The 25,908-nt window shown below is 37.7% G+C and overlaps 1 protein-coding gene across 2 annotated transcripts in view; it reads right to left on the bottom strand.

Moving 5' to 3' along the window:
• Positions 1-3,552: 3,552 nt before the first annotated feature.
• Positions 3,553-25,908, bottom strand: part of LOC145353193 (uncharacterized) — a 34,160-nt gene continuing 11,804 nt past the window's right edge. The window contains exons 4-7 of one of the 2 annotated variants that reach the window (XM_080203685.1): positions 22,097-24,804; positions 14,519-14,740; positions 13,082-13,206; positions 3,553-6,914 (exon numbers count right to left, since the gene is read on the bottom strand). In XM_080203685.1, the coding sequence (XP_080059811.1) occupies positions 6,908-6,914; positions 13,082-13,206; positions 14,519-14,740; positions 22,097-24,804 (3,062 nt within the window). In that variant the 3' untranslated portion in view covers positions 3,553-6,907. The remainder of the gene's footprint in view (positions 6,915-13,081; positions 13,207-14,518; positions 14,741-22,096; positions 24,805-25,908) is intronic. The other variant, XM_080203686.1, reaches the window with a different exon arrangement.

Raw genomic sequence — 25,908 nt, 5'->3', positions numbered from 1 at the left:
TTTGCTTCTTGCACTTAAAAGAATGCTGTTCCCACACTGGGTAGTCTTTCTTTTGCAATGTATGATGCTCTCTGCAGTATTTGCATCCTACCCATTGTTTGCAATTGCTCTGCTCTTTCAGCCTGGATTGTCTCTCAGCTTCATGTATCCTCTGGTCTACTCTGCCATACAAATATTCTAGCTAACATTTTACAACTTCCTCATTTCTGCATTTCATTAAGCATGTTTCTTATTTTTCATTAGATTTTCTCTCAGAGGAATCTCATATGCCTAATTGACCTTCAATTAGATCATCTTTTAGCTGTCTGAATTCACATGATTATGCAAGCCATGTTATTGCAATCTATGGTTTCTGTCTCACCTTGAACTCTGGTGTTGAATACATAGCGATCATATGTAACATTCACTCAGAGTTCGAAGTGTTCATTCAAGACTGTCTTGTTAGTTGGTTGGTTAGATTAAGAGTTACATACAATTTGTAGCAGTCCCTCCCCAGCAGTGTTGGAAGTATGGCTACTTTTATCAGTTCTGACTTGTTAATTAAACCTGTTTTAAGCTCATAGTTTTGCCATTGCAAGCAGATATTTACAGCAGCCATGTTCACTCAGTATCTTACTTTGGTTTGCTTTTAAAGCAGGTTTGAACATTTCTGTGTGCCTGGGTTTTCAGTGTTATCACTGCAGCATTTCTAGGGTTTTAAATCTCTCCTTTAGCTTCACTTCCTGACATCATGTTTCAAGTTTAAATACAGCAGAGCTTCTCAGCGTCTCTGTCAGAGAAAGATCTTTATTGAACTGGTCTCAAAAATGACCTGGATGAGGAAGTGGAGGGATGGGTTGGTAAGTTTGCTGATGACACAAAGGTTGGAGGTGTTGTGGATAGTGTGGAGGGATGTCAGTAGTTGCAGCGAGACATTGATAGGATGCAAGACTGGGCAGAGAAGTGGCAGATGGAGTTCAACCCAGATAAGTGCGAAGTGGTTCATTTTGGCAGGTCAAATAGGATGGCAGAATATGACATTAATGGTAGGACTCTTGGCAGTGTGGAAGATCAGAAGGATCTTGGGGCCCAAGTTTATAGGACGCTCAAAGCAGCTGCACAGGTTGAAGCTGTGGTTAAGAAGGCGTATGGCGTACTGGCCTTCATCAATTGAGGAATTGAGTTTAGGAGTTGAGAGATAATGTTGCAGCTATATAGGACCCTGGTCAGACCCCACTGTGCTCAGATCTGGTCACCTCATTACAGGAAGGATGTGGAAGCCATAGAAAGGGTGCAGAGGAGATTTACAAGGATGTTGCCTGGATTGGGTGGCGTGCCTTATGAGGATGGGTTGAGGGAGCTTGGCCTTTTCTCCTTGGAGAGACGAAGTATGAGGGGTGATCTGATAGAGGTGTATAAGATGTTGAGAGGTATTGATCGAGTGGACAGTCAGAGGCTTTTTCCCAGGGCTGAAATGGTTGCCACAAGAGGACACAGGTTTAAGGTGCTGGGGAGTAGGTACAGGGGAGATGTCAAGGGTAAGTTTTTCACTCAGAGTGGTGGGTGGGTGGAATGGGCTGCCAGCAATGGTGGTGGAGGCAGATTCAACAGGGTCTTTAAAGAGAATTTTAGATAAGTACATGGAACTTAGTAAGATAAAGGTTATAGGTAAGCCTAGTAATCTCTAAGGTAGGGACATGTTCGGCACAACTTTGTGGGCTGAAGGGCCTGTGTGGTTTAGTTTTTCTGTTTCTATGATATACCTGGGGAAATTTACTACATTGCCAGGTAGATGCCAGTGCTTTATTTGTACTTGAGAAGCTCAGATAGGAGCATTTTAGTTCCGAGCACATGTATTTATCATTATTGCCAGAATGTTGTCAAGGCACATGGCACTAGCTGCTACAAGGGCTTTCAGCTGTCTCTTGTTACCACAGGTAGCAAATTGGATTAGCTTAACACAGTCACCTCTGTTGCTGGAGAACACAGGAGGAGGCTGTGATGTATCATCCACTCAGCACTTCGGGCTTAATATGGCTGCAAACACTAGCCTTTTTCTGGGGTCCCACCATTTGAGCTGGATATATTTGTGGCTCCTCCTCCTCCAGTTAGTTGTTTAATTGCCCACAACCATTCACAACTGGTTGTGTGGCATGACTGTGGCACTTCCATCTGATCCACTGGTTGTGGGATCATGTTTGGCATAAAAGTAGTCCTGGGTTACAGCTACAACAGGTTGACACCTCACTCTTGACTATGTCTGGTGCTGCTTCTGGCTTGTTTTCCTGTACTCTTCATTGAGTCAGACTTGAACCCCTGGCTTGATAGCAATGGTAGAAGCCACGTGGTTAGATAGTGGCTATTTACAATTCTGCTGATGTCCACAGCACCTCATGGATACCCAGTTTTGACTTGCCTGGTCAGTTTGAAATGTATCTCATTTAGCATTTTGGTAGTGTAACATAACACAATAGGGGATTTCCTCAATGTGAAGTTGGGAAATGTGTTTCCACAATGATTATGCAGCAGTCACTCCTACCAATACTGACACTAAAGTCCCTTTGTCCAGAGTACAAAGAGTTGACACAGTCACAATGTTTTGTCAGTAAGATTCTGTTGGTCTTTTAGGTTATGCTCAGTAACGTGATATTTCTTGATTAGGGCTTTATTTGAGTGGTCTTCAAAGCATACAGATTTCCATGCATGATTGACTAAAAATTGCATGTTTATTAAGAAATAAACTTACTGATAAATTGGGAACATGGATTACAAACCCAGTGTAAACATTCATAAATATTAGTTTATCACACTTGAGAATACACATTCTACCCAGCAAAAAAACTAAGCTATTCAAAACCTCGTCGGAGCTGCAAATAGGATTACCATTTCAATGATAAATTCATTCTTTATCGATCTATCACATCCTGTACTGAGAAATTTACAAGCCACATTTTAGTGATAGTGTTGGTGTCAAATTTTCATTCAATGCTTAGGCCTATCTTTACAGTAAATAGTGAAAACTCCTTTGTGCACCAAATTATATTGCTTAATTTTTAATTAAGTAATTTAGTGTTCAAAAACTCATTCAGATGTGAATTAAACTACGATAAGCAGCTGTGGTTACAGAAAGACTTGCCTAGATAATGAAACCAATAGGAAAGCAACTTCCATTACATGATCCACATCCTTTCTGGATGGTGACACTGACACAAGTAAAAATATGTAAACTAGCAAGGCTGGAGGATCATATCGTACTACAATCTTGTGACATAATCAACAATTTGATGTTGCACAGTAAGAAGTCTCAACACCAGGTTAAATGGGTATCAAGTTTTTGGAGCACTGCTCCTTCATCATGTAAGAAGCAACACTGAAAGCTTGTGATACCTGGTGAACCTGTTGGACTTTAAATAACCCAGTGTTAAGAGATGTCTTATTGTGCCCACCCCAGTTCAAACCCAGCATCTCTACAATTTGGTGCTGATTACCCAATTTTGGAAAAATGGGTCACAAGGACTACAAAGGAGGAAGTGATTTGAGAGCTCCATTTGCCAGCTGAACACAGACAAGTACTTGAGGAAAATGTTTATTGGTTCTGTACACTCAACATAAAAGAACAAAGTAAACAACTAGACAGGAATCAGCTTCCATCTGGAAACCAAGTTCACAAATACGTCAAAATATATTCTGCAGTTATGAAGATATGGCAATTTTCATTTCACTAAAACTGTAGTCACAAACTATATGTAGATATTTAACTGAAACCTTACTTTACTCTGGATACCTTCACATTATGGTTGTATTTACAAGGTGTATTTTATTCTACTCAGCAAACGTAAAGCAAAGTTAAAAAAATTAACATTCCGTTTTTATATTTTACAACTGTTATATCATTGCATATGATCAAAGATGTAGTGGAGATAAAAGTGAAGTCCTATATTTTTTTTAATAAAAAGCAGCATATAGCATCTGAACAGTGTGTGCAACAGGTAAATGCACCATTACATATATACCTTTATTAAAAATGGTGAAAATCATATACATAAATCTGTGAAACATACATAGTAACAAGTACCTTATTAGATCAAAACTTTTCATTACTTAAAAATCTATTCTGAATCTACCTGCCAAAAGTTAAATTACAAAATAGTAAAATAAGAACCATTTCATTCATCTTTCATTGGGGTTTTCAAATCTATATTCTAAAAACCTCAACTCTGTAAAACTTCTTAAAATTTTTTATGTACAAAATTTCAGATGTTAACGATCATACAAAATTTACATTTCTAAAAAGTTTAAAATATTTGGAATGGGAACCAAATTCAATCTCAACCGGTAAATATTTAACAGTTCAAGGGAGTTTTTTTTTAATAAGGGTCTAAGCCACCATATAGTAGTACACTGTTACATACAAAAACAATGTACTAATTATTCCAGAGGGTAAGAAACAGTAAAAAGAAAGAATAGTGCATTAGGAACACACCAGTTACATTAAGAACATTTTTAAATATAACCTGTGGCTTAACTTTAAGCAGTTTTTCTTTAAATATAAAGCCCTGTAACAGAATATACTGAACCTGAGACTAAAGGAGAAAAAAGAACACGATAAACTGGAGGTATATTTATCATGTTAAAAAGCACACCTATTACTTTGTTCAGCATTTGTTTTGAGTATTCAGGTAACTTTCCCTTCAAACAAAATTTAGCTTAAAATATCACTCAGCAAAAGTATAACCAAAACATAGAGGGTTTCTAATATAGCCTTTGGAGCCGAAACATTCCTTTGCTCAGTTAAACCAATTAAAATTAAACATTTAAAATTAAAAGGCCATCCTATCTCCTTTTAATGGTCTAAGCTGCTACCCGTAGCTTGGGAAAGTAAAAGCTAAAAATGCATTATTTTCTTTAAAAGCAAATTATAGAGATTCTAAAATAATTTTCATTCAATATACCATCGGCTGTGGCCGTTTTTAAACAAATTGTTGATGCAGACTCAATTTCTATGGATCAAAGCAAATTACTGCAGATGCTGGAATCTGAAACCAAAAGAGAAAATGCTGCAAAATCTCAGCAGGTCTGGCAGCATCTGTAAGGAGAGAAAAAAGCTAACATGAGGTCCAGATGACCCTTCGTCAATGCTATGGACTCTCATTTCCCCTTTCACAAGACTGCCTTTTGTACAAATAAGTAGAGCTGATTTGGAGTCTGGTTTTATTAGAAACTAGAACAATTTAAAAAGGGGCACAGCAAATAGTGTTGAGAATATAACTGGCTGGAAACTAGACGAGTGAGCAAAAGTACAAGGAGTTTAATGCTACTGTACCGCTGCTGCCAGAAATCTGAAATGAAAGAAAAACAAGAAACGCTCAGCAGGCAGCATCTGTAGAGAGGAACAGTTAATGTTTCAGGCTGAGATGATATTTCATCAGTCGAATCAACTTTATTTCTCTCCACAGATGGTGCCTAGTCTGCCGAGCATTTGCAGCAGTTGTTGTTTTCATTACATGGTGCAAAGACTTTATTTAGAATGAACCCTCATTTCGCAGTACAAACGGTTCAAGTTTTCTGGTTAGTTACAAGATCTTAAAAAGTATGACACTGAGATGACAGGATTGTTCCAGTCTTTTCAGATGAGCAATGACTTTTAAACTCAATTAAAATGTTAAAAATTGCTAATCGGCCAATCACAAAATTTTAAGAAATAATCTAGGTGAAAATGTTGCAAAAATTCAAACTTGTATCTTAATGCATTTTCCAAAATGTATCCAGCTGAACAAACCTGAGTGGGGGAAAAAGTGTGCGCGCATGTGTGCACACAAACGTGTGCTTGCGAATAGGCGCAGAGAGCTGGGAATACATTTTAAAATACTTATCAGACACTAGTGAATTCACTAGATTGGATGAAAAAGCTTCCTGAAACATTAACTGGCCTTTGCTGTTCAAAACGTCTGTTCACAACTTAAAACAGTAAGCACCCTTTTGCAAAAATTCAAAAAGTTCACTTATTAAAAATAGCTGGTACACTTCTATTTGAGACAAAACATGCATCAGTTTCATATACGTTAAGAACACGTCTTAAAAATATTCAAGTAGTGAAAACTACAGTTATATGTTTAGTTTCATAAATATAAATTTATAGCATGAATGAAGTAAGATTGTTCACTAGTTAGGAGTTAAGTGTAGACAGTTGATTGGGCAACCACATTCTTTTAAATAGACTGAACATACATTTTTCTGTAATATTTACAACAGTAATTATCTCCAGTTATCTACAAAACATTACAGTGTTTTGCACAATTGCTTCATTGTAGCAGTAATGGTTACATCAGTAAGTACTTGACTATAACCACAGATAAACACCAAATAAAATTCCTATTCTATCAAGCTACTAGTTTCCAAGGTCCAGTGCATAGAAATCATTTATGCTTTTGTTTTATGCCCACTGTAGGGCTTTAATAACCACCATATTTTTTATGTTGTACACAATTAATCTCAAAGGCACAGTTTTAATCCATCTCACATTAACTAGACCATAGTTCTGCAGTCAAGGTACGTACAGTCAATCAAACGAGATTTCATTTTTGGGACAAAGAATCGATCACCCTACTTTTAGAGGACAGCACACTACTAAGAGTTAGGTATATAATTTTTAAATGGCTTGATTTTTCTCCCCCCAGGAGTGGGAGTGTTTCACTTCACAAACAGTTTTGCTCACTGAGGGATTATCAAATTGGTAGAGATTCAATTTTATCTACTCATGGAAATGTAAGCACCAGGGTGTACACGAAGTTCATTCCATCTTCTCATAATTCCTATTCTTTGAATGGTGGAACACATTTCGATTATATTAAGATTAATTAGTTTATCAGTCTCCAGCTCACAACTATAACCATTTGAACTCCTAGACAGTACTCCACTTCAATAATTCTCATCGCCTGCAAGAAACAGAAAACAAATTACATATCTTAGCAGATTCCATTTACAGCAGTGTTGAAAGTCTTGAATTACTTCGCATACTTTCAAATTAGCAATTGACTTCAATCTAACAGAGGGTGAAAAAACATTTCAATCAATGCAAGGAGATTATTTTGTTTGTTCAATTTATATCTAGAAAACAATTTTACATAAACACAATTTCATGCTTCTATTAAAATTTGCCAACTGTTTCACCTTCTATTTAAACTTAACTGTTAATTTATATTGTAAATTCGCAAAACAGAATAAACTGATATAAAAACATATTTCCTATTTTCATGTACTAAATTATCATTTTCTTCCTTGCTCCTAATTATGAATCTATTTTAAATGGAAACAAATCTGGACATATAACACTCCTTAAAATGCTTGGAAAACAAGTCTTCAATTTCAAATTGCTTAAATCATAGGTTCCGAGTGAAATTGATTTAGGATACAATGAATTTTCAAAGTAACAGCACCATCTATCAGTGGTACTTGGAAGTACAATGTTTCATTTGCACTTTTCCAGTCATAATGCAAGTGGGACAGTTTATTTGATACGAAAATACATTTCCTTTCCACGAACTTAGTTGTAGATATTTGCAGTTTCTTGATGCCGGCAAACCACCACAATGATTCAGCTTCATCATTTTCTAACTTTCAAAGCAGAGGAATGTCAGTTTTATATACCCAGATAATCTGGCCAAAATTGAACAAAATATGATTGTTTGGCTAAAATGAATGAAATACAATACAGGAGTTAAGTGTTGGGTAACCATATTTTTTAAAATGCAGACTGAGCACACATTGTTCTGTAATTTTGCAATAATTATCTCCACACCAATGCCAAGAAAGATACCAGTTTCCAAGCTCCCGGGAATAACAGTGTTGTACTTATGCAAACCTGTAGGCTCCATACTATAGAAAAAGCTGTTGCAATTCTGGTGATACTGGGCAGACTTTAGGGTTGTGCTATCTTGGAAGGCATTTCTTGGATTTGTAAGAGTGAAGTACAGACCATGTCAACACATAACAACAGATTTGAAGCCAAGAGAGAAAATGATTTAGCTACAGGGCTGGTGAAGAAGGGGTTTCCTAACCATCTAATAAGATTCATAGGCAGAATGCAGTCTTTAAGATTACAGGGGATTTGTAAAGGGTTAACTGATTATTAGGCAAGCTAACACCAACTGTTTACACAAATGTGATTGCAATAAGTGAATCAAAACAAGTAATTATGATTTTAAAACATATATGCTGATATTTTAAGTGTATTTTAAAGTATCGTTCACTTTAGCCAAGTAAAGTTACCGAAAGGCATGGTGGTAAATGTCATTAGTTTAAATCCAGAGATCTATGGCTAGTCAGCAGTCGTCATGTTGGGAATTCCTATGAGGGAACATGTTTTACAACATTAATGAATAGGTCCATTCACTGCACAGACACAGGGATAGATATGCCCCTGGACGCAAGAACACTTGTCTATTCAAAGTGGCAGTGAGCCAGTGGAAATGTTCACTTTGATCTTATGATAGTATCTGCAGTTACCAGGCAATAGGAATGTAGTTAGAGCCAAGAAGGTAGGCGACATCTGGTCTTGAAGAATGAATAAAATGTCACTATGCTACTAAGTATCATATGGTTGGCTGAGGTACTTGACAGAGATTTGTTCTGATGTATGACTACTAAATGAAATTGATTTTAAGCTAATGAAAGAAGGAATTATTGATTAGGAAAAGCTATAATTGATTTGTATTTGACTATGTACTTCAGATCTTTTGGAGTGGTTCTGTAGCTCTATTCCCAGAGCTATTCATATATTGGAAGTCTCTGGATGGCTGTATGTTTGTTCTATGTAAATAAATTGATGTCTTTGCACAAAGATATTTGCCTTGCAAGTTTTGAAATGTCTCAAACACAACCGGCCACCTTCAAATTTTCCCACATCAGGTCAAGTGAGGTGGTGTAAACAGCCCCAATTTCTATGCAATGTAAGTGCTAGAAACACTCAGCAGATCCAACAGCAGCTGCAGAGAGAAAAAGTTAATGTTTCAAGCAGGTCACAACTTCTTTCTATTTTAAAGAGTCATATTGGACTCAAAACATTGAGATGCTGCTAGATCTGCTGAGTGTTTCCAGCACTCAGTTTTTATTTCAGACTGCCAACACCTGCAGTATTTTGCTTTTACTTTACTAACTTCTATGTAATTCAATGACCGGTACATTATCCCATCATCCACTCATTCAACTGCTTCATCACCAGCTAACTAATTTATCAAATAGAGATGTCACTTTATTTACATTAGTAACCTTGTATCCTGTTCTAGATATAAATCAAGAGACTAAGTCAGCAGGAGAAAAAGAGAGCAATAAAGGACAACAATTACAAAATCACCAGGTACAGTTTGTCCTCTTTTGACCCATTCTGAAATATTACCTAAACAATTAATTATAATAAACTAATTAAACCAGGGAATTACAGACCAGTGAACTAACATCATTGGTAGGGAAACTATTAGAGAAACTTCTGAAGGAGAGCATCTATCTCCACCTGGAGAGGCAAAGCTTGATCAGGGATAGTCAGCATGGCTTCATCAGAGGGTGGTCATGCCTAACAAATTTGATTGAATAGTTTGAGGAAGTGACCAGATGTGTAGTCGAGGTAGTGCAGTTAACGTAGTCGATATGGATTTCAGCAAAGCCTTTGACAAAGGCCCACATGGGAGACTTTTAAAGAAGAATTCACATGGGATACATGATAATTCGATAAGTGGATTCAAAATCAGCTCCGTTGTAGAAGGTGATGACAGAAGGCTGTTTTAGTGATAGAAAGCCAGTATTCAGTGCATACCACAGGGGATCTGTGTTGGGCCCTCTATTACGCGTCATTTATATAAATGACATTGATGACTGTGGGGGGTAGAATTAGTAACTTTGTGAATGAGACAAAAATTGAATGGATGGTTAACAGTGAGGTGGAGTGTCTTGGGCTACAAGAAAGTATAGACAGAAAGGTCAGAAGGGCAGATAAGTGGCAGATGGAATTTAACACTGAAAAGTTGGAGGTCATACACTTTGGAAGCAATAATTTGACAAGAAAGTACTCTATGAATCATAGGACACTAGGAAGTGCTCTGGGACAAAGGTTCCTTGCCATATTTGCCTACAGATCTCTGAAAGCGGAACGGCATGTTAGTAGGGTGATCAAAAAGGAACCTGGCACTTGCCTTTATCAACTGAGATTACAAAAGCAGGGAAGTCATGTTGGAGTTGTATAGAACTTTGGTGAGGACACCGCTGGAGTATTGTGTGCAGTTCTGGTCACACGTTATCGGAAGATGTGATTGTACTGAAAGGGGTACAGAGGAGATTCATCAGGATGCTAAATGGAATATTCAGGGATGGAACATTTCAGTTATGAAGAGACATTGCATAGCCTTGGGTTATTTTTACTGGGGCACAGAAAACTGAGGGGTGACCTGATCAAGGTGTACAAGTTTATGAGAGACAAGGATAGAGTGGATAAGGAGCAGCTTAGTTGAAGGGTCAGTCACAAGGGGACATAGGTTTAAGGTAAAGGGTCGGTTTAAGGGGGGGGATGCGAGAAAAAGCTTTTTTTAACATAGAGGGTAGTGACGGTCTGGAATGTGCTGCCTGGGAGGGTGATAGAGGCAGGTTGCCTCACATCCTTTAAAAAGTAAGTGGGTGAACATTTGGCACATCACATTCAAAGATATGGGCGAAGTGCTGGCAGAAGGGATTAGATGGGAGTTCAGGTGCTTCTAACATGTCAGTTCAGACTTGATGGGCTGAAGGGCCTCTTCTGCCCTGTATGAATCTATGATTCTATAATTATGCTTTTTATCAGTACCCCTGTTGTGAAGTAATATGGTTCTTTAGCGGAGAATCAACTTTTTTTCTGGCATTTGCCCTAAGGTGTGACTCTAATTTACATAACTATTGACACACCATTGTGACAACCTTTGATCTGGAAGCAGTACGGAAAGGAAAATTTGTACTTTCTTTAAAAAGGTCTGTGGAATCTGCAATTGCTTTTAAGAATGTTTAAAAAGGACTTTTAAGTGTTTACTTCAAGTGTAAAGAGATAAATTGTAATTTTCTTGAATAAGAAATACTGGTCCACGTGAGATGGCAACCTGAAAGCAATACCAGCAACAAGAAAGTTAAGAAGCCATGTGGCTGGCAGACACCACAGCATGCGGCAGCAGAGCAGATGGTGGGTGAAGGCAATCACCACACAGATCCAGATAGGGAAAGAAAGTGAATACAGATGGAAGAGGAACACAGAATTCAGGAAGAGCTCAGTTTTTCTGTTTGGTAGAAAATGAGACAGCTCAGAGCTTCTGAGCGGGCTGGCTAAAAGGTCTGAAACCTGAAAAGCTGCATGGATATCTCAAATGCTGAAGAGTTGGGTGTTTCTCCAGAAGTGTCCAAACTGTGAATCAGGGTGCTTTTGGCTGGTCAGTTGGAAAGAAACTCTGGAAAGCTATATTATCAGGACTATTGTGACCCAAGGTAAACAGGGTTTGCAGAAATGCAGGCCTTGCTGATAATAATTGTAACTGTGAAACTCAATGGTCATCGGGCAGGACACTGACCTACCCTGCATGAAGAACATTATATTGTGAAACTGTATGGCAATGCTGCGCCACATTTGTGCAGGGAGTGACACATGCAATTATTTGTTGTGTAAGGTGTACCTTTGTGTATTGACTATTTAAAGTGAAATCAATGTTTTTAAGTATAATTTGCCTGTTAATCAATGTGTAATTTGCACTGGAATACAAACTACAAGAACTGGAAACTTGCTGGTAATTTCTTCATTCAGTAAATTTGGTTATTTTGGTTTAGACTGTCCCCACAGGGATTGGAACACTGCTCCAGCTACATAGCATATGTTAATCATGTTTAATTACCTTGGCGCTCTTATTTTGATGAGACAACAGCAAGGGTTGGTAAAAGTAATGTAGTTGATGTAATGAATATGTACTTCCAAAAGACATTATATAAAATCCCACACAAGAGATTTTGCAGTAAAGTTGAAGCTGTGCAGGGCACAAATTTAAAAACTGGGGATGACTCAATACTTGGGAATAACTTGGAGCAGGATAGTGACACATTTCAGGAGGGCAGAGACATGTTGATGGATAGGTGATCAACAGATAGATGAAATTTCACACAGCAAAACATGAAGTGATACATTTTGGAAGGAAAAAAAAGAGGCAATATAAGCTAGAGATTACAATTCTAAATGGAGTGCACGAAGACCAGACATCGGGATATATTGTATAAATCATTGAAGATAACAGAGCAGGTTGAAGTGGCTTAAAAACATTCAAGGTCCTGGCCTTTATAAACAGAGATAGAGCACAAAAGTGAAGAGATTATGTTGTACTGTGATAAAACATTGCTTTAGTCTGAAGTGAAATAGTGCCCACTTTAGGAAGAATAAGAAAGCTTTAGCTAGGAGGCAAAAAAGATTCACGAGAATGGCATGAAGGGTAATGGAAGATTGGACAAAGTAGGGTTGGTTCATCTCAGAGACAAAGGTTAGAGGAAATTTGATGAGATGGATTCAAAAGCATGAAGGGTCTCGAAGGATTTGATAGAAACAAACTGTTCTCATTGGCAGAAAAGTTGAGAGCCAAAAGATTTAAGGTAAGTGGCAAATGAACCAATGGCAATATTAGAAAAAATGTTTTTATACAGTGAGTTAGGATCTGGAATTCACTGCCAAGTGTGTGGTGGAGCACAAGTGAATCTTGGCTTTCTAAAGGGAATTGGAAACACACTTGAAGAGTAAAGATTTACAGTGCTACAGGGAAAGGGTAGGGAATTAGGAGTAGCTGAACCGGAGCTGGAACAGTCATGAAGTATCAAATGGGCTCTTGTGCTGTAAGCATTCTGAGATTCTAAATTATTGTACTGGCTAGAGTAATTGTAAGTTCTTCAGTTTCATCCCACTGCTGAGCAGAAAACTTACAATTTAAACATTGTGACATTATAGATTTACATTACATATTACAGAATGACACTGGCCTTCTGTGGAATAATTACATTGTGATTTAAGCTGATCTGCTGTGTAGCTGTATCTAGGGCTACAGCAAGAGATAATAACACTTACTTGGACTTAAGTGATTTTGTTTTCTTTGATTCTGTCATACATTGTTTACATCTGTACAGCTTCTCACTATGACAGCGAAGGTGAACTTTGACATTCTTCTGGCGAAAGAACGATTTATCACACAACTAAAAACAAACATTTTCAACAAGTTATCATTCAAAAATTGCCGTTTCACTGAAAAGAAATTTGAGCATTGCTGAAAAAAATGACATGGTATTGCAGCTTTTCATCTTGCACACATCAACGTTTAAAGTTTATTTATTAGTGTCACAAGTAGATTTACATTAACACTGCAATGATGTTACTGTGAAAATCAGGATATACAAGAATACCATTTGTAAAGGGGACACAAATATAAATTGCCGTTCCATTTACAATTGGTATCCTTGAGTATCTGTCCTGATGAGTGCAAGACTAAAATCTTCAACAGCCTAATTCCTTTTTTCAGCAATACTTTTAGAAATTGTAGGAGCAACGGGCAAAACAAGATTTATGCTTAGATTTGATTTAAGGCAAGCAGGGACTCTAAAATGCAGTAGATGATTAAAGTCTATTACATAGGGATCTGCATTATAATTGAAAACAATCAAATTTTTTTTAATTCAGATCATTAAGAACAACATGATACAATCAATACCTGGGCATTCATCTGGTAAAAATGCTAGAGACGTTTATATGAGATAAGAACGGATAGCAAAACAAATTGTGAATGAGGATAGAACTGCACATTCAAGTTTAAATTTAAACATGCATATTTTTATGTTTCTCATATTGCTGAATTGGTTTATAAGTTTATAAAATAGAAAACCCTCCCAACTAATTGAAACAGTTAGTTCCCCAAAACTACGTAATGACTATATTTATAAAGTACCACTACTTAGAGTTGTATAAATTTTCCTAAAAGCACTGTCTTTCCTTATTCTAAAAGCTCAATTTCTGGAATAAGTAAGAATTCTTATTTTAGCGTAATTTTAATGTTATTGTCACAATGGGAGTCGCATGAGCTAGGTCTCCCTTCTTTGTTACTTGCTTTGTGCTGTTACACAGCATTCTGTGCAGTTCCATAGAGAACAGCAGTGCAGTGAACTATATTACCAGCTGGGGAAGCAGATTTCGGAGAAAACCATATCACTTGTAAAATAAGGGAAGTCAAGATTTTGATAGCAACTGTGAAGCTGCTTCAGAGTCATGCTACTTAGTATCTACTACAAAACTATTCAGGATAATCTGGTTGATAACCTCAGAATGGTCTAGCAATGGAGGACGCATAATACAAGTGTGTCCATGCCATCAAAAATTCTCCTGAGGCTACCTTTCTTACATAAAGGAAAAGTTCTTGGAATTAAAATGCTCCTATTGGCTCCTTTCCCTTTAAAGCAATTTTTAAAAAAATTTAATCCTACTTACACACGTTTAGACAATGATCTTCGTACTTACCAGACACGGCCAGTTCTTTCCCTTAATGTGTTTTATTCTGTGCATAAACAGTGTGTCACAATTTGTGAATGTTGTGCTACATTCATAGCAGGTATGAGTTTCTGAAGCTTTGGTCTTTTTCACTCTTTTTCCAGCTACTGATTCTCTTTTTGTCGTCAGTTTTAATGTTGCATTAACTTTTGGCTGTATTTTCTTCAGGATTTGTGTAGCTCCCTGCGAATTCTAATGAAGAATATATATCGATTTGTAGTATTACAAGTGATAGTAAGGGCATGTCACTTTCACCAACTTAAAGCATATACCCCTTAAAGGATGTACTACGTTAAAAGATTTATAATTTCACTATATGAACAGCAAAAAAAGTGAAACTAAAAGTTGTTAATAGCAAATGATTATTTTGTCCATTCCATGATACTGTGATTTATCTGCTCTCAAGACATTTTTGCTTAATATCTCTCAGTATCAAATCTATGCTACTGCAGGAGCACAGATGGGCTTCTGTGTAACAGTAAGATTACTTACAAACTGCTCAGTAGGCTAACTTGCCATTTGATATAACCAGCTAAATTAAAATTAAAAACTTAACACAATGCTTAACACTTGCATTTTATACATGAGGCCTAGATACTATTGTAAACACCAAGGATACATTCACAACAACTGTAATGTTGGTACAAAGCTGTTTCCTGGAGAAGACAAAAGGTCAGTTCAATTCTTGAAAGCCAATTTAAACTGCATAATAATACAACAATTTGAAGCCAACCTGCAGCCAATGTTAAAACATATTCTCTTTTTGCACAGGGCCAGCGATATTGCAGATAGATGGTGGCAGTCGCTAAATTTTAGCTTAACACCTAACTCGTTAGCCAAAGAATCCATTTATAGTATTCACCTCCAACAAGCAGAACTCCTAATATTAAGCAGCATGAAAACGAAATAGTTTCACATGCTATAAAGATGCACAGTAATAGAGTGCAATTATTTTCCAGGAATGTTTTCATACAGACCAACATGTTAACTAACCATAGGGTTTTGTTCCCTCAAGGCAGTAACATACATGAAAAAGGAACAGTACAAAATGCTCCTGGTTTTCTGTTGGAAGTGCGATCGGTTGAGGAAAAATTTTATTTCCTGATGTGATGTTCACTCAAATAGCTGGTCAGCACTTGCAAAATAGACCAATATAATGTTGCAGTAGGCAACCCAATATGGGTTCACCCTCCTCAAAGCAGACTCCATGACAGAAGCATTTCAGAGCCAATCTGCAGATCTCCGATCACTTTGTAAATGTTGGAGTTCATAAGCATACAGAAGAGCATAGTATGAATTTTAGCATTTAATATACTAATATCATATAATGATGCCTTGATGAGCTTCCAGCCATATTATCCTTGGCATCACGATCACTACCTGTTTCTACTGTAACATCGCCCAACCCTATAACTGTACCAGTTCATCTGCTGCTGAACATTGCTCATCAACCTCCCACATCTACCCTCAAACTTCTTCATTTAAAACTCAGTTGCCCACGTTCTTATTCTCACGAAGGCCTTTCACCCATCATCCTTACATTCACTGACCTACAATGGCTGATTAATTAAAGCCCCAATTTTAAGATTTTCATCCTTGTTTTCAAATTCCTCCATGCAACAGCTCTCCATATCTGTAATCTTCATCAGCACCACCACAACCCTTGGATATCTGTGTTCCTTGAATCGGAGCATCCTATTTTAATTGCTATATCACTGGTGAGTATGCTTTCAACTGCCTCAGCTTTAAGCTCTGGAATTCCACCCCCCCACCCCCCGCCTTCCATCAACTCCTTTCCAGCCTCTCCTCCCTCCTTTAATATACTCCATGAAAATGATCTTATTTTTCCTAATATTATCTTATCATAGAATCCTTAAAATGCAGAAAGAATCCATTCGGCCCATCGAGTCTGCACCGAGACTTCTGACAGATTACCTTACCCAGAGCCTCTCCCTGGCCCTATCCCCATAACCGCTGAGATGGTTGATCTACCTAACCTACACATCTTTGATACTCTCTGCACTCTGTATTTCAGTCCCCTTGAGAAATCCTGGCGAGACTGGATGTTATAATCTTAAGGATAATTTTTTAGCTCTCTAAATGAGACAAATCCAGTAGCAATTATTAGTTAACTCGATGGAGTAAGAATACATTCTTAAAAGTATTTTAAATTCCTAAAACCAGACATTTGGCATTAACAGCTGTTTAAGATTTTTGAAAGATTTTAAACATAATAAATAGACATAGTAAAATCTCATTGTTGCAAAGCCCACATAGGCCACTTTCAAAAAACATGGCTCAAATCATGATATTTAACAGAAATGACTTCAAACAATTAATCATTGACTTGAAATAATCAATATTACATTTTAGGAAGCTGCACTGAATAAGTCACAGTAACTTAAGAACCCCAGTCTCAAAGCACACTGTCAGTGTTGTCAGGTTGTGCCAAAGCCAGAAAAGGCCTAATGAGTTAACAAATTAGAAAATGCCAATTATAAAGTGAAAAGTTATGCTACAGGATACTTTTGGCTCCAAACTATACTTTGCCTGCCAAGAGATTTCACCAATGCAAGTTTACATTATAAAAACAGGAGAATTAGACTCTTCGGTCCATTGAGCTCGCTCCTCCAATGAGATTTTGGCTGATCATCTACTTCAACACCATTTTCCTGCACTATCCGCAGATCGCTTGATGTTTTTAAGATGTAAAAATCTATTGGTCTAAGTTTGATCATACTCAATGACAGAGACTACACAGCCCTCTGGGGCACAGAATTGAAATTCTTCCTCATTGCAGTCTGAAATAATCTGCCGCTTATTGAAACTATATCTCCTAGTTCCAGACTCCCCAGCCAGGGGAAACTTCCTTCCTGCATCGAGCCATTAAGAATTTTATATATTTAAATGAGGTCGGCTCTCATTCTTCTACACTCCTGAAAATAAAAGCCTAGTGCAATTTAATCTTTCCACGTAGGACAGCCTCTCCACCCCAGGAATTAATTTTGTTACACTCCCTTTATGGCAAGTCAATATTTGCTTAGAACTGGGTTGTAGGAAAGAAGGGGTCATAAAACTGATTATTGTAGATTCACATCAATTTGTACATAATATTATTTAGTTATCTAATAGCTATGTAGAAAATGATCTGTTCCTAGGGATTAGAGTAAAATTTGATGAGTTTTGCTGCTTGAACATTTTGGTTACTCTATCACATAAATGTGATTACCATAATTAGACTAACACAATTTAGATATTTTCATTTTTTTGTTTGCATTTTGAGGGTACCAATTGGTTGAATTTTCTCTGACTAATAACTCTTTCTTGCTGATTTGATTGTTTATTGAGAACTGAATACAGTAATATTGGCACATAATTGAGCCCTGTCTGGTCATACCAAGGAAAAATTTGTCCTTTAGCTACTGCACTTAGTGACTCCTGATTTGCAAAATCACTCCCTCATTTTCACCTCATCGTTTTTATGTTCAAATAAAAACATCACACATTCTTGTCCTGCTTCATTACGATATTGCCTCACACTCACTCCCTCAGGTTGAGTGTACCTGCTGCACTGTCATTTCACAAATATCATGAGGTTGGATCACATGCAATCAAGTTTGGCTATCCTCTGCCAAAGTCTATCAGCTCCGTTTTCCTGCCCTCCTCACCCTTTCACAATAAGTGCAAGGAGCTAATGGACTATTTGGCATGAAAATTTACATCATTTATTCAGCTGTCTCTTTTACAGTACCCCTCCCTCTTTCCATCCTTCTTACAAAGACAAATTTTTCCTCTTTGTCCTGAACTTGCACATTGATCCTATACCACTGAACTATTGACCTCCTGTTTTGTCTCTGCTGTTAGTTGTTTCTCACTGCCTTTGCCCCTTTACAAAGTAGCCTTAATATCACCTGTTTTTTTAAAAAAAATTGCTCTTGCAAACTACTTTCCCTCCAACTTTCTTTCCTCTCCAAAGTTCATGAATGCATTGTGTTATCCAAATTACATATCCACGTTACCTACATTGCTAGGTGAATCTCATCATTCTGGTTTCTGTCTTTGGACATCATTAAACAGCTCTAACCGAAGTCAAAATGATATATTGCAGTTGTACTGAATATGATCCTGCTTCAATTTTAACAGTCTTTTATATGGTTGACCACACTTTATTGCTTCAGCATACATCTTTCTTTATTTAGTTGAGTGGACCTACCTTAATTGCTCCACTCAGCTATCCAATCAAAACTAGAGAGTCTCTAGAAATGACAATAATGCTGTTAACCTCTGCAATTCCCAATCATCTATGCTTGGCCCCCTCCTTTCCTCAATTACATGTTGCTCCTTGGTTACCAGTGTGTGTGTGTGTGAGAGAGAGAGAGAGAGAGAGAGAGGGGACAAAAAAAGTGTCAGGTCACAGTGGCATTGCTGCCTCTCAGTGCCAAAGATCTGGATTCAATTCTCACCTTGGGTGACTGTGTGGAGTTTGAACATTCTCCCACGTCTGTGGTTTCCTCAGGGTTCCCTAGTTTCCTTCCACAGTCCAAAATGTGCAGATTAGGGGGAGTGGCCACACTAAATTGCCCTCTGGTGTCCAAGGATGTGTAGTTTAGGTGGATTAGCCATGGTGAATGTACAGGGTTATGGGGACGGGGATGGGGTGGGCCACCTGTTCTCCATCTGAACTGTAGGGAATTGTATGGTTCTATAAAGGATACTAAAACTATACACAATGCTCTAAGTGTGGTCACACCAGGGCTCCAAATTATTTCAGTGAAATCCTCTTGTAATAAAGACCAACATACCATGTGCCTTCCTAATTTGCTTGCTATACCTGCAATTAGCTTTCAGTGACTCATGAACCAGGGCACCCAACTCCCTTTGAAATTCACCACTTCCAGCACCTCAACATTTAAAAAAGACTCCATATTTTTGTTTTTCCTACAAAAGTAGATAAATTTCATATTTCTCCACATTGTATTCTATTTGCCAAATTTTTACCCACTCACTTAACCTCTCCAAATCCCACAGAAACCTTGCAAACTTCTCACAAATCTCACTTCCAGGCAGTTGTGTGCCATCTGCAAACTTGGAAATATTATATTTAATCCACAAATCCAAATCATTGATATAGATTGTGAATAGCTGGGGTCCAAACTTATGCTCAACAGCCTGCCTACCCGAAAATGATGTAGAGATGCCAGTATTGGACTGGGATGGACAAGATGAGAAGTCACACAACACCAGGTTATAGTCCAGATTTATCTGATATCACAAGTTTTCAGAGCGCTGCTTCTTCATCAGGTGACAAAGCACTCCAGATGCTTGCGATTTCAAATAAACCTGTTGGACTATAACCTGATGTCGTGTGACCACACAACCTGAAAATGCATATTTATTCCAACTCTGTTTTCTCTCCATTTATGGGGGTGGCAATGGTGTAGTATTATCGACACTGGGCCACCAATCCAGAAACAAAGAACAAAGTACAGTGCAGGAACAGGCCCTTCACCCTTCCAAGCCTGTGCCAATCACAATGCCTGTATTAAAACTTTTGAAAAACCTTCTGCCTTTCCATGGTCCATATCCCTCTATTGTCTCCCTATTCATGTCCCATCCAGATGCCTCTTAAATGTTGCTAATGCGCCTACTTCCACCACCTCCTTTGATAGTGCATTCCAGACACTCACCACACACTGCATGAAAAATATCCCCCTTGAACGTTCCCCCTCTCACTTGAACCTGTGCCCCCTTGTAATTGACACTTCCACTGTTGGAAAAGCCTCTGACTATCCACGCTGTCTGTACCTCTCAATTTTGAAGACCCCCATCAGGTCTCCCCTCAGCCTCTATCAACCCCTCATCATAACCAACACCCTCAAGACCAGGCAACATTCTGGTGAACATTCTTTGCACTTTCTCCAAAGTTTCCACCTTCTTCTGACAGTGTGATGACCAGAACTTCTCGCAATACTCTAAGTGCAGTCTATCCAAGGTTTTATATAGTCCAGAGACCAAGGGGACCAGAGTTCAAATCCCATCATGCAGATGCTGAAATGTGAATTCAGTAAAAAGAAATCTGGAATTAAATGTCTACTGATGATCATGAAACCATTGGTGATTGTGAGAAAAACCTATATGGTTCACTAATGCCCTTTGAGTGGGGAAATCTTCTGTCTGTACCTGGTCTGAACTACGTGAGACTCTGGACCCTCAGCAATGTGGTTGACTCTTAAAATGCCCTCTGAAATCCACTAAGTTCAAGGGTAATTAGATGGGTAATAAATGCTGGCCCAGCAAATGAAGCCTGAATAGAAAGAAATTCTTGATCCCTGTCAGTATACCCATGTGTTCTAATTTTGTTTATTACCTTTTTGTGCCAGATTTTATCCAAAGCTTTCTGAAAATCTAAATATACCATATCCACTGGTTCTTCTTTATCTATTCTATGAGGTGCAATCCTCAAAAAACTCCAACTTCATACAGGAGTTCCCTCACAAACCCCCATTATCCTTGTTCTTACTTAGGGAGAGTGGCAGAACGTCCACATCGTAAGACTAGTAAACTATAATAAGTTTACAAAGTTCTAAAATCTAAAGCATTATCTAAACATTACTTTAGATTACACCATAACTATATCCCTCACACTGTGAAGCCCAGCTGTGATCTGCCCATCCAGACTGCTGAAAGACATATTAGGGCTTTATTTAAAACTTAAAAGAACAGTTTTGTGTTGATTCAAAGTGGCTGTACCACTGAGCCAAGATTTATTCTACATTTAGCCTTTTTGGTACTTAATCTTTTGGATCGCTACTTTAAAGTAAACATAAAAACATAGAATCCCACTACTCACAGGGCCATTCAATCCACCATGCTTGGTCTTTGAAGGAATTATCCAACTGATCCCCTCCTTTGCACTGTCAAGTTGATTTCTCCCCAAATATTTGCGTAATTCTACCTTCAGGAGGTTATTCTTGAAACTGCTTCTACTACTCTTGTCAGATCCTGGCTTGCTTTATTATGAAAATACTCACCTCACCTCTGGCTATTTTTCAACTGCCTTAAAGCTATATCCTCTGGTTACCATTTCTTCAGCCAATGGAAATGGTTTTTGCCATTTTATTCTATTGAAATCCTTCATGATTTTGAACACCCCCTATTACATTTCCCCTTATTACCTTCTCTACTCAGAGAACACAGCTTCTCTTCATGCAGCTTCATGAAATCCGTTAACTTTAGTATTATTCTACTAAACCTCCTCCGCATCGTTATCAAAGCCTTAACATCCTCCCTAAAGCGTGGCACCCAGAATTGGACACAATATTCAGCTGAGCTCTAATCAATGATTAATAAAGATTTAGCAAGATTTAATAAAGATTTGATTTGGCTTTTGAACTCTCCGTCTCTATAAAGCCTTCAATTAACTATGTTCTCCATCAGCTTGGGTATAAATATATCCAAGCACTCCGTTTTCTCTTCTTGGCTTATTGTGTCATCCAACTCTTTAGGTGAAAACACAGTCCTTAATTCTCTGTAACAAAGGAAGCATACCTTTGGTAGGTCCTTGGAACCTATGAGCTTCGAACTAGCACTGGCTACTCTTTGCAACCTTATTGCCTTCTGCGAGGTAGACAGTTGTTTATCTTTCTTTATAGTGTTAACATGAGCATCATGATATCTTGCCCTTTTTCTCCCCAGTGTACTCTTAATGTTCAAATTTATTAGCTTCTTTCCAAACAAACCAACAGGTTTTATTTTCTTTACTTTTGTTGCTGCACTTTGTTTCATCCTTTCTGAAATTTTTGAGCACGAAGATTTTATGTACCAATTCCGTCTTCGATTGACCGGTGCCCGTTTGACAGAAGTAGCTGCTTTAGAATTTCCTTTCACATCCACCTTTGCTTTAACTGCTTGGTTGCCCTCTAATGTGAGACTAGGAGGCGAATCAAATTGTTTACTATTAGCTTGGTTGTGTAGCTTGTCAGTTCTTCCCTTACGCTGAGGGGACATAAAAAATCCAAAGGAAAATCCAGCTTCAATCAGTTTCTGTGTAGGTATGCGTTTTCTTTTACCCAGCACAGGAATACTTCCATCAGCTTGTCTGCTGCGCAAAAAAGTACTTGAATTTTGGTTTACAGCATCTAAAGATCGGCACCCTGTGTCTTTCACTTTTCTTCTTTTCACAGTTTGCCGAGTTTCACTTCTACAGGTATTAGTCTGCTTTACTGGATCCTCTGAAACTGTTTTTAACTGTTCTTGGTTCTTTGTCTTTTGTTTAGACCTTAAGTATGATGAAACAGGCTGGTCATTCCTATCTAGTTGAGTTATTGCCTTCTGCTCACTTCCAGTGTTTTGGTAAACTTTCGAAACTAGATTTTTCTTTTTAACATTATCTAACCCTGTTTTTGTAGGCAACTGACTTGAAGGATTCACATCTGGAACTTGTCTCACTTTACTTTTAGATGACACAGTCATACAAGTATTATCAAAAAATGGCTCAATTGATTTTGGAATCTGAGCTAATGATTTAAAATGCCTTTGTAGTGTTCTTTTAGACACGCATCTTAGAGCAGCATTCTTTTGACATCTTGACACAGTAGGAGACAAGTTCATTAATTTACACTTTCTACAATTTATAGTAGCAACACACAACTGTCTGGTCTTTCGTCTGCGCTCATGTATCAGGCAAGGTGACACCTTAGGCGTTGGGCTTTCTAGCAAGGAAGAATTTTTTACACATTTATAAGTGGCACATCTGCTTTTTCGAGCGAATGAACTCCCTTCTGCATCCTTGTTGTCACTTGCCTGAGATTTTGATAATACTGCTTTTTGCTCTGCTGAAATGGCAGTCAACTTGTTGCTGTTCTTTGAAACTTTAGTGGAAATACTGCGATTTGTTTTGCACGGTGATTTTTTTGCTAAAGGGCCATTTCTTCTGCTACTACCCTTAGGGCACTTATCTCCTTCTTGGATTTTCTTGTCTAGACAACGGAACTGCCTTTTAGTTTTAGCTTTAGGGTTATTTATTTCTTTTTTAGGTGGAATGCAATTGGTTTTCTTTTTGGTATTACCCTGAGACACATTATTTTTATGACTTATAGGTTCAGGTTTGTTTAGTGCAAGAAATCTTGTGTTTAATTTTTGATTGTCTCCTTTTTGTTTCTGTACTGGTGGTAGCATTTTTTCAATCACAACAAAGCAATTGGTAAGTGCTTTTGCTTTAACCTGGTCTTCTCGCAATTGAGTTTTTGCAATGTCTATTTTCCTTCTCTTTGCTCCTGTAAGCAGCGAATAATTTTTTATTTTAGGCTGTCGAAGTCTCCTTTTTTGTTTCCAACCAGCCTGTTCTTCACCATCAGTAACAGAAGTTTTTCTCTGCAAACCTAAAACACTAAGCAGTTTGTACTTCTCAGTTGTGTTAGGAGAATAAAGTTCTTCTTCAGTGGTCATTTGTCTAACAGGTGATCGGAGAAACGTGCTCACTACTTTACAACCAGAGTTGTCCTGAGTGCTTACAATGTTATGATCCAAATGCTTTGATGCTCTTGTATGTGACTTAGACTTTATAGGAGTTTTCTCAAAGCTGCATTTTCTTTGAAGACTAGCATTTCTTGACATGCCAGCAAATTTCAGGTCTAAAGAATTAGGAATGTTACTCAATGCCTTATTTGCGGGTGAACACCTCTGTGGGGAGAGAGATTTAACCTTTAAGATTTTAGATGGAGTTTTATCATAAAAGCCTAATAATTTAAAACGTCTACTCGGACTTTCCAAAGTTTCCGCTCCAAGGCCATCGAAGGAAGTTTCAGAACGCACTGGTATCCCTTTGTCTTTGAAAAGTCCTGGCTGCATTTCTTGAAGCTTAATAGTAAAATCTGAGACTTTTGTTTCTCCTTGACTCACTGCTGAATGCGACCTTGCAGTAAAAACATCCAGTTTCTGTTGCGTCGTACCATCTTCCAACTGACCAAACTTGTAGCAAATATCTGAAACATGTTGTCTTGGTCCAGTCAAAGATCGATCAATGAAAACTTCAAATGAAGAAAATTCCTTTTTTTCTTCTTTGCTACCTTCAACCTTATGCGCTTTACTGCTCCCTGTTCCATGCAATTCATACAAAGCTGCACACATTTCAACCACTTCCCAAATCCGCAGGTGCCTTGCTAAAGCAGATGTCTCAGCAAAATAATCTGGTTTGAGGGACAGTGAAGACGTGTAGGAAAATTCCAACAGTGGAAGGAAACTCTTGCTGCTGAAACCTAGAAAGCAAAGAATAAAAACATTTAAACAAAATTGTCCCAGCAATTTATAGCATTAGAGCAATGAATTCCATGACACTGCCAAATGATGCTTCTACAAGCATCATTTTCCATATCTGAGGTTTGAATTTTTATTAACAACGGAGGTCAAAAATGGCAAAGAAACACTTTTCATCTTTGAAACCTATAAATAGCTCAAAATGTTCTGATGGCAACATTTTAAGTTCAACTCCATTCAATAATGTGACAAGCGTGCAAACATATACAAGCTACCTCACAGTGATGTCAGGAAACCCCTACAATGCAGCTCAAAGGTTTCCTGGGCAGTTATTTGTTGCTGCAAAAATGGTACTTATTTTCCCTCATTTTGTTACTATTTTTAAAACTTCAAGCTTTTGCTTTCATTTATGTTTCCAGCGCACTGCAGGTGTTCTGTCAAATCAAAGGTAACAACTTATCCCATCCAATGATTGCAATGCACAGTTTGATTTTCATTTCCTTAACTTTGTTATTGCATCTGGAGAGAATTGTTCTGTTAATTTTCACTGCATACATAAACTTAAGCATTAAAATACCCAATACCAACATAATATGCAAAGCCAAATGAAATGAGTTTAAACAATGAAAACAATTGAGAGTTGCGATGTAGTAGTTGTTAAACCATAAAGCACTCAATTCAGTATAGAGAATAAAAGCATGATATTTTCTGTGTTAGAAATTGAGAATACTAAATGTCTCATTGATATAAATTTTGTATGGCAATATTTCAGTCACCAAAAAAGGATTTCAAGGCACTGGACATTAAACATATTTTTCAAACAAAGTTTATTGTACAGTTTTGTTTAGTCTAAAGCTTCTGTCCTAATTTAGCAACTGTAGAAAAAATACAAATCCAATATAAGGTCTTCCAGTATAAGGCATTCTAAACAACAAAGAACAAGTTTAGCTAATAATGAAAAGCCAAAGGTGCACAGATCATGGTGCCTTGAGGTCACAAGAATGAATCAAGTTTAGTTTTTTGTTAATTTGCATTTTTATCAAGTTGCTGATGCCACTAAATCAGTGTTCTAATCCAGGTTCCATCAACCAATGAGACAGCAGCAC

This window comes from Carcharhinus amblyrhynchos, chromosome 15 (assembly GCF_965287045.1).
Source record: "Carcharhinus amblyrhynchos chromosome 15, sCarAmb.v2.hapA, whole genome shotgun sequence".
NCBI lineage: Eukaryota > Metazoa > Chordata > Chondrichthyes > Carcharhiniformes > Carcharhinidae > Carcharhinus > Carcharhinus amblyrhynchos.
The sequence above is the reverse complement of the archived record's forward strand: the minus strand, read 5'-3'. Positions and strand labels throughout refer to the sequence as shown.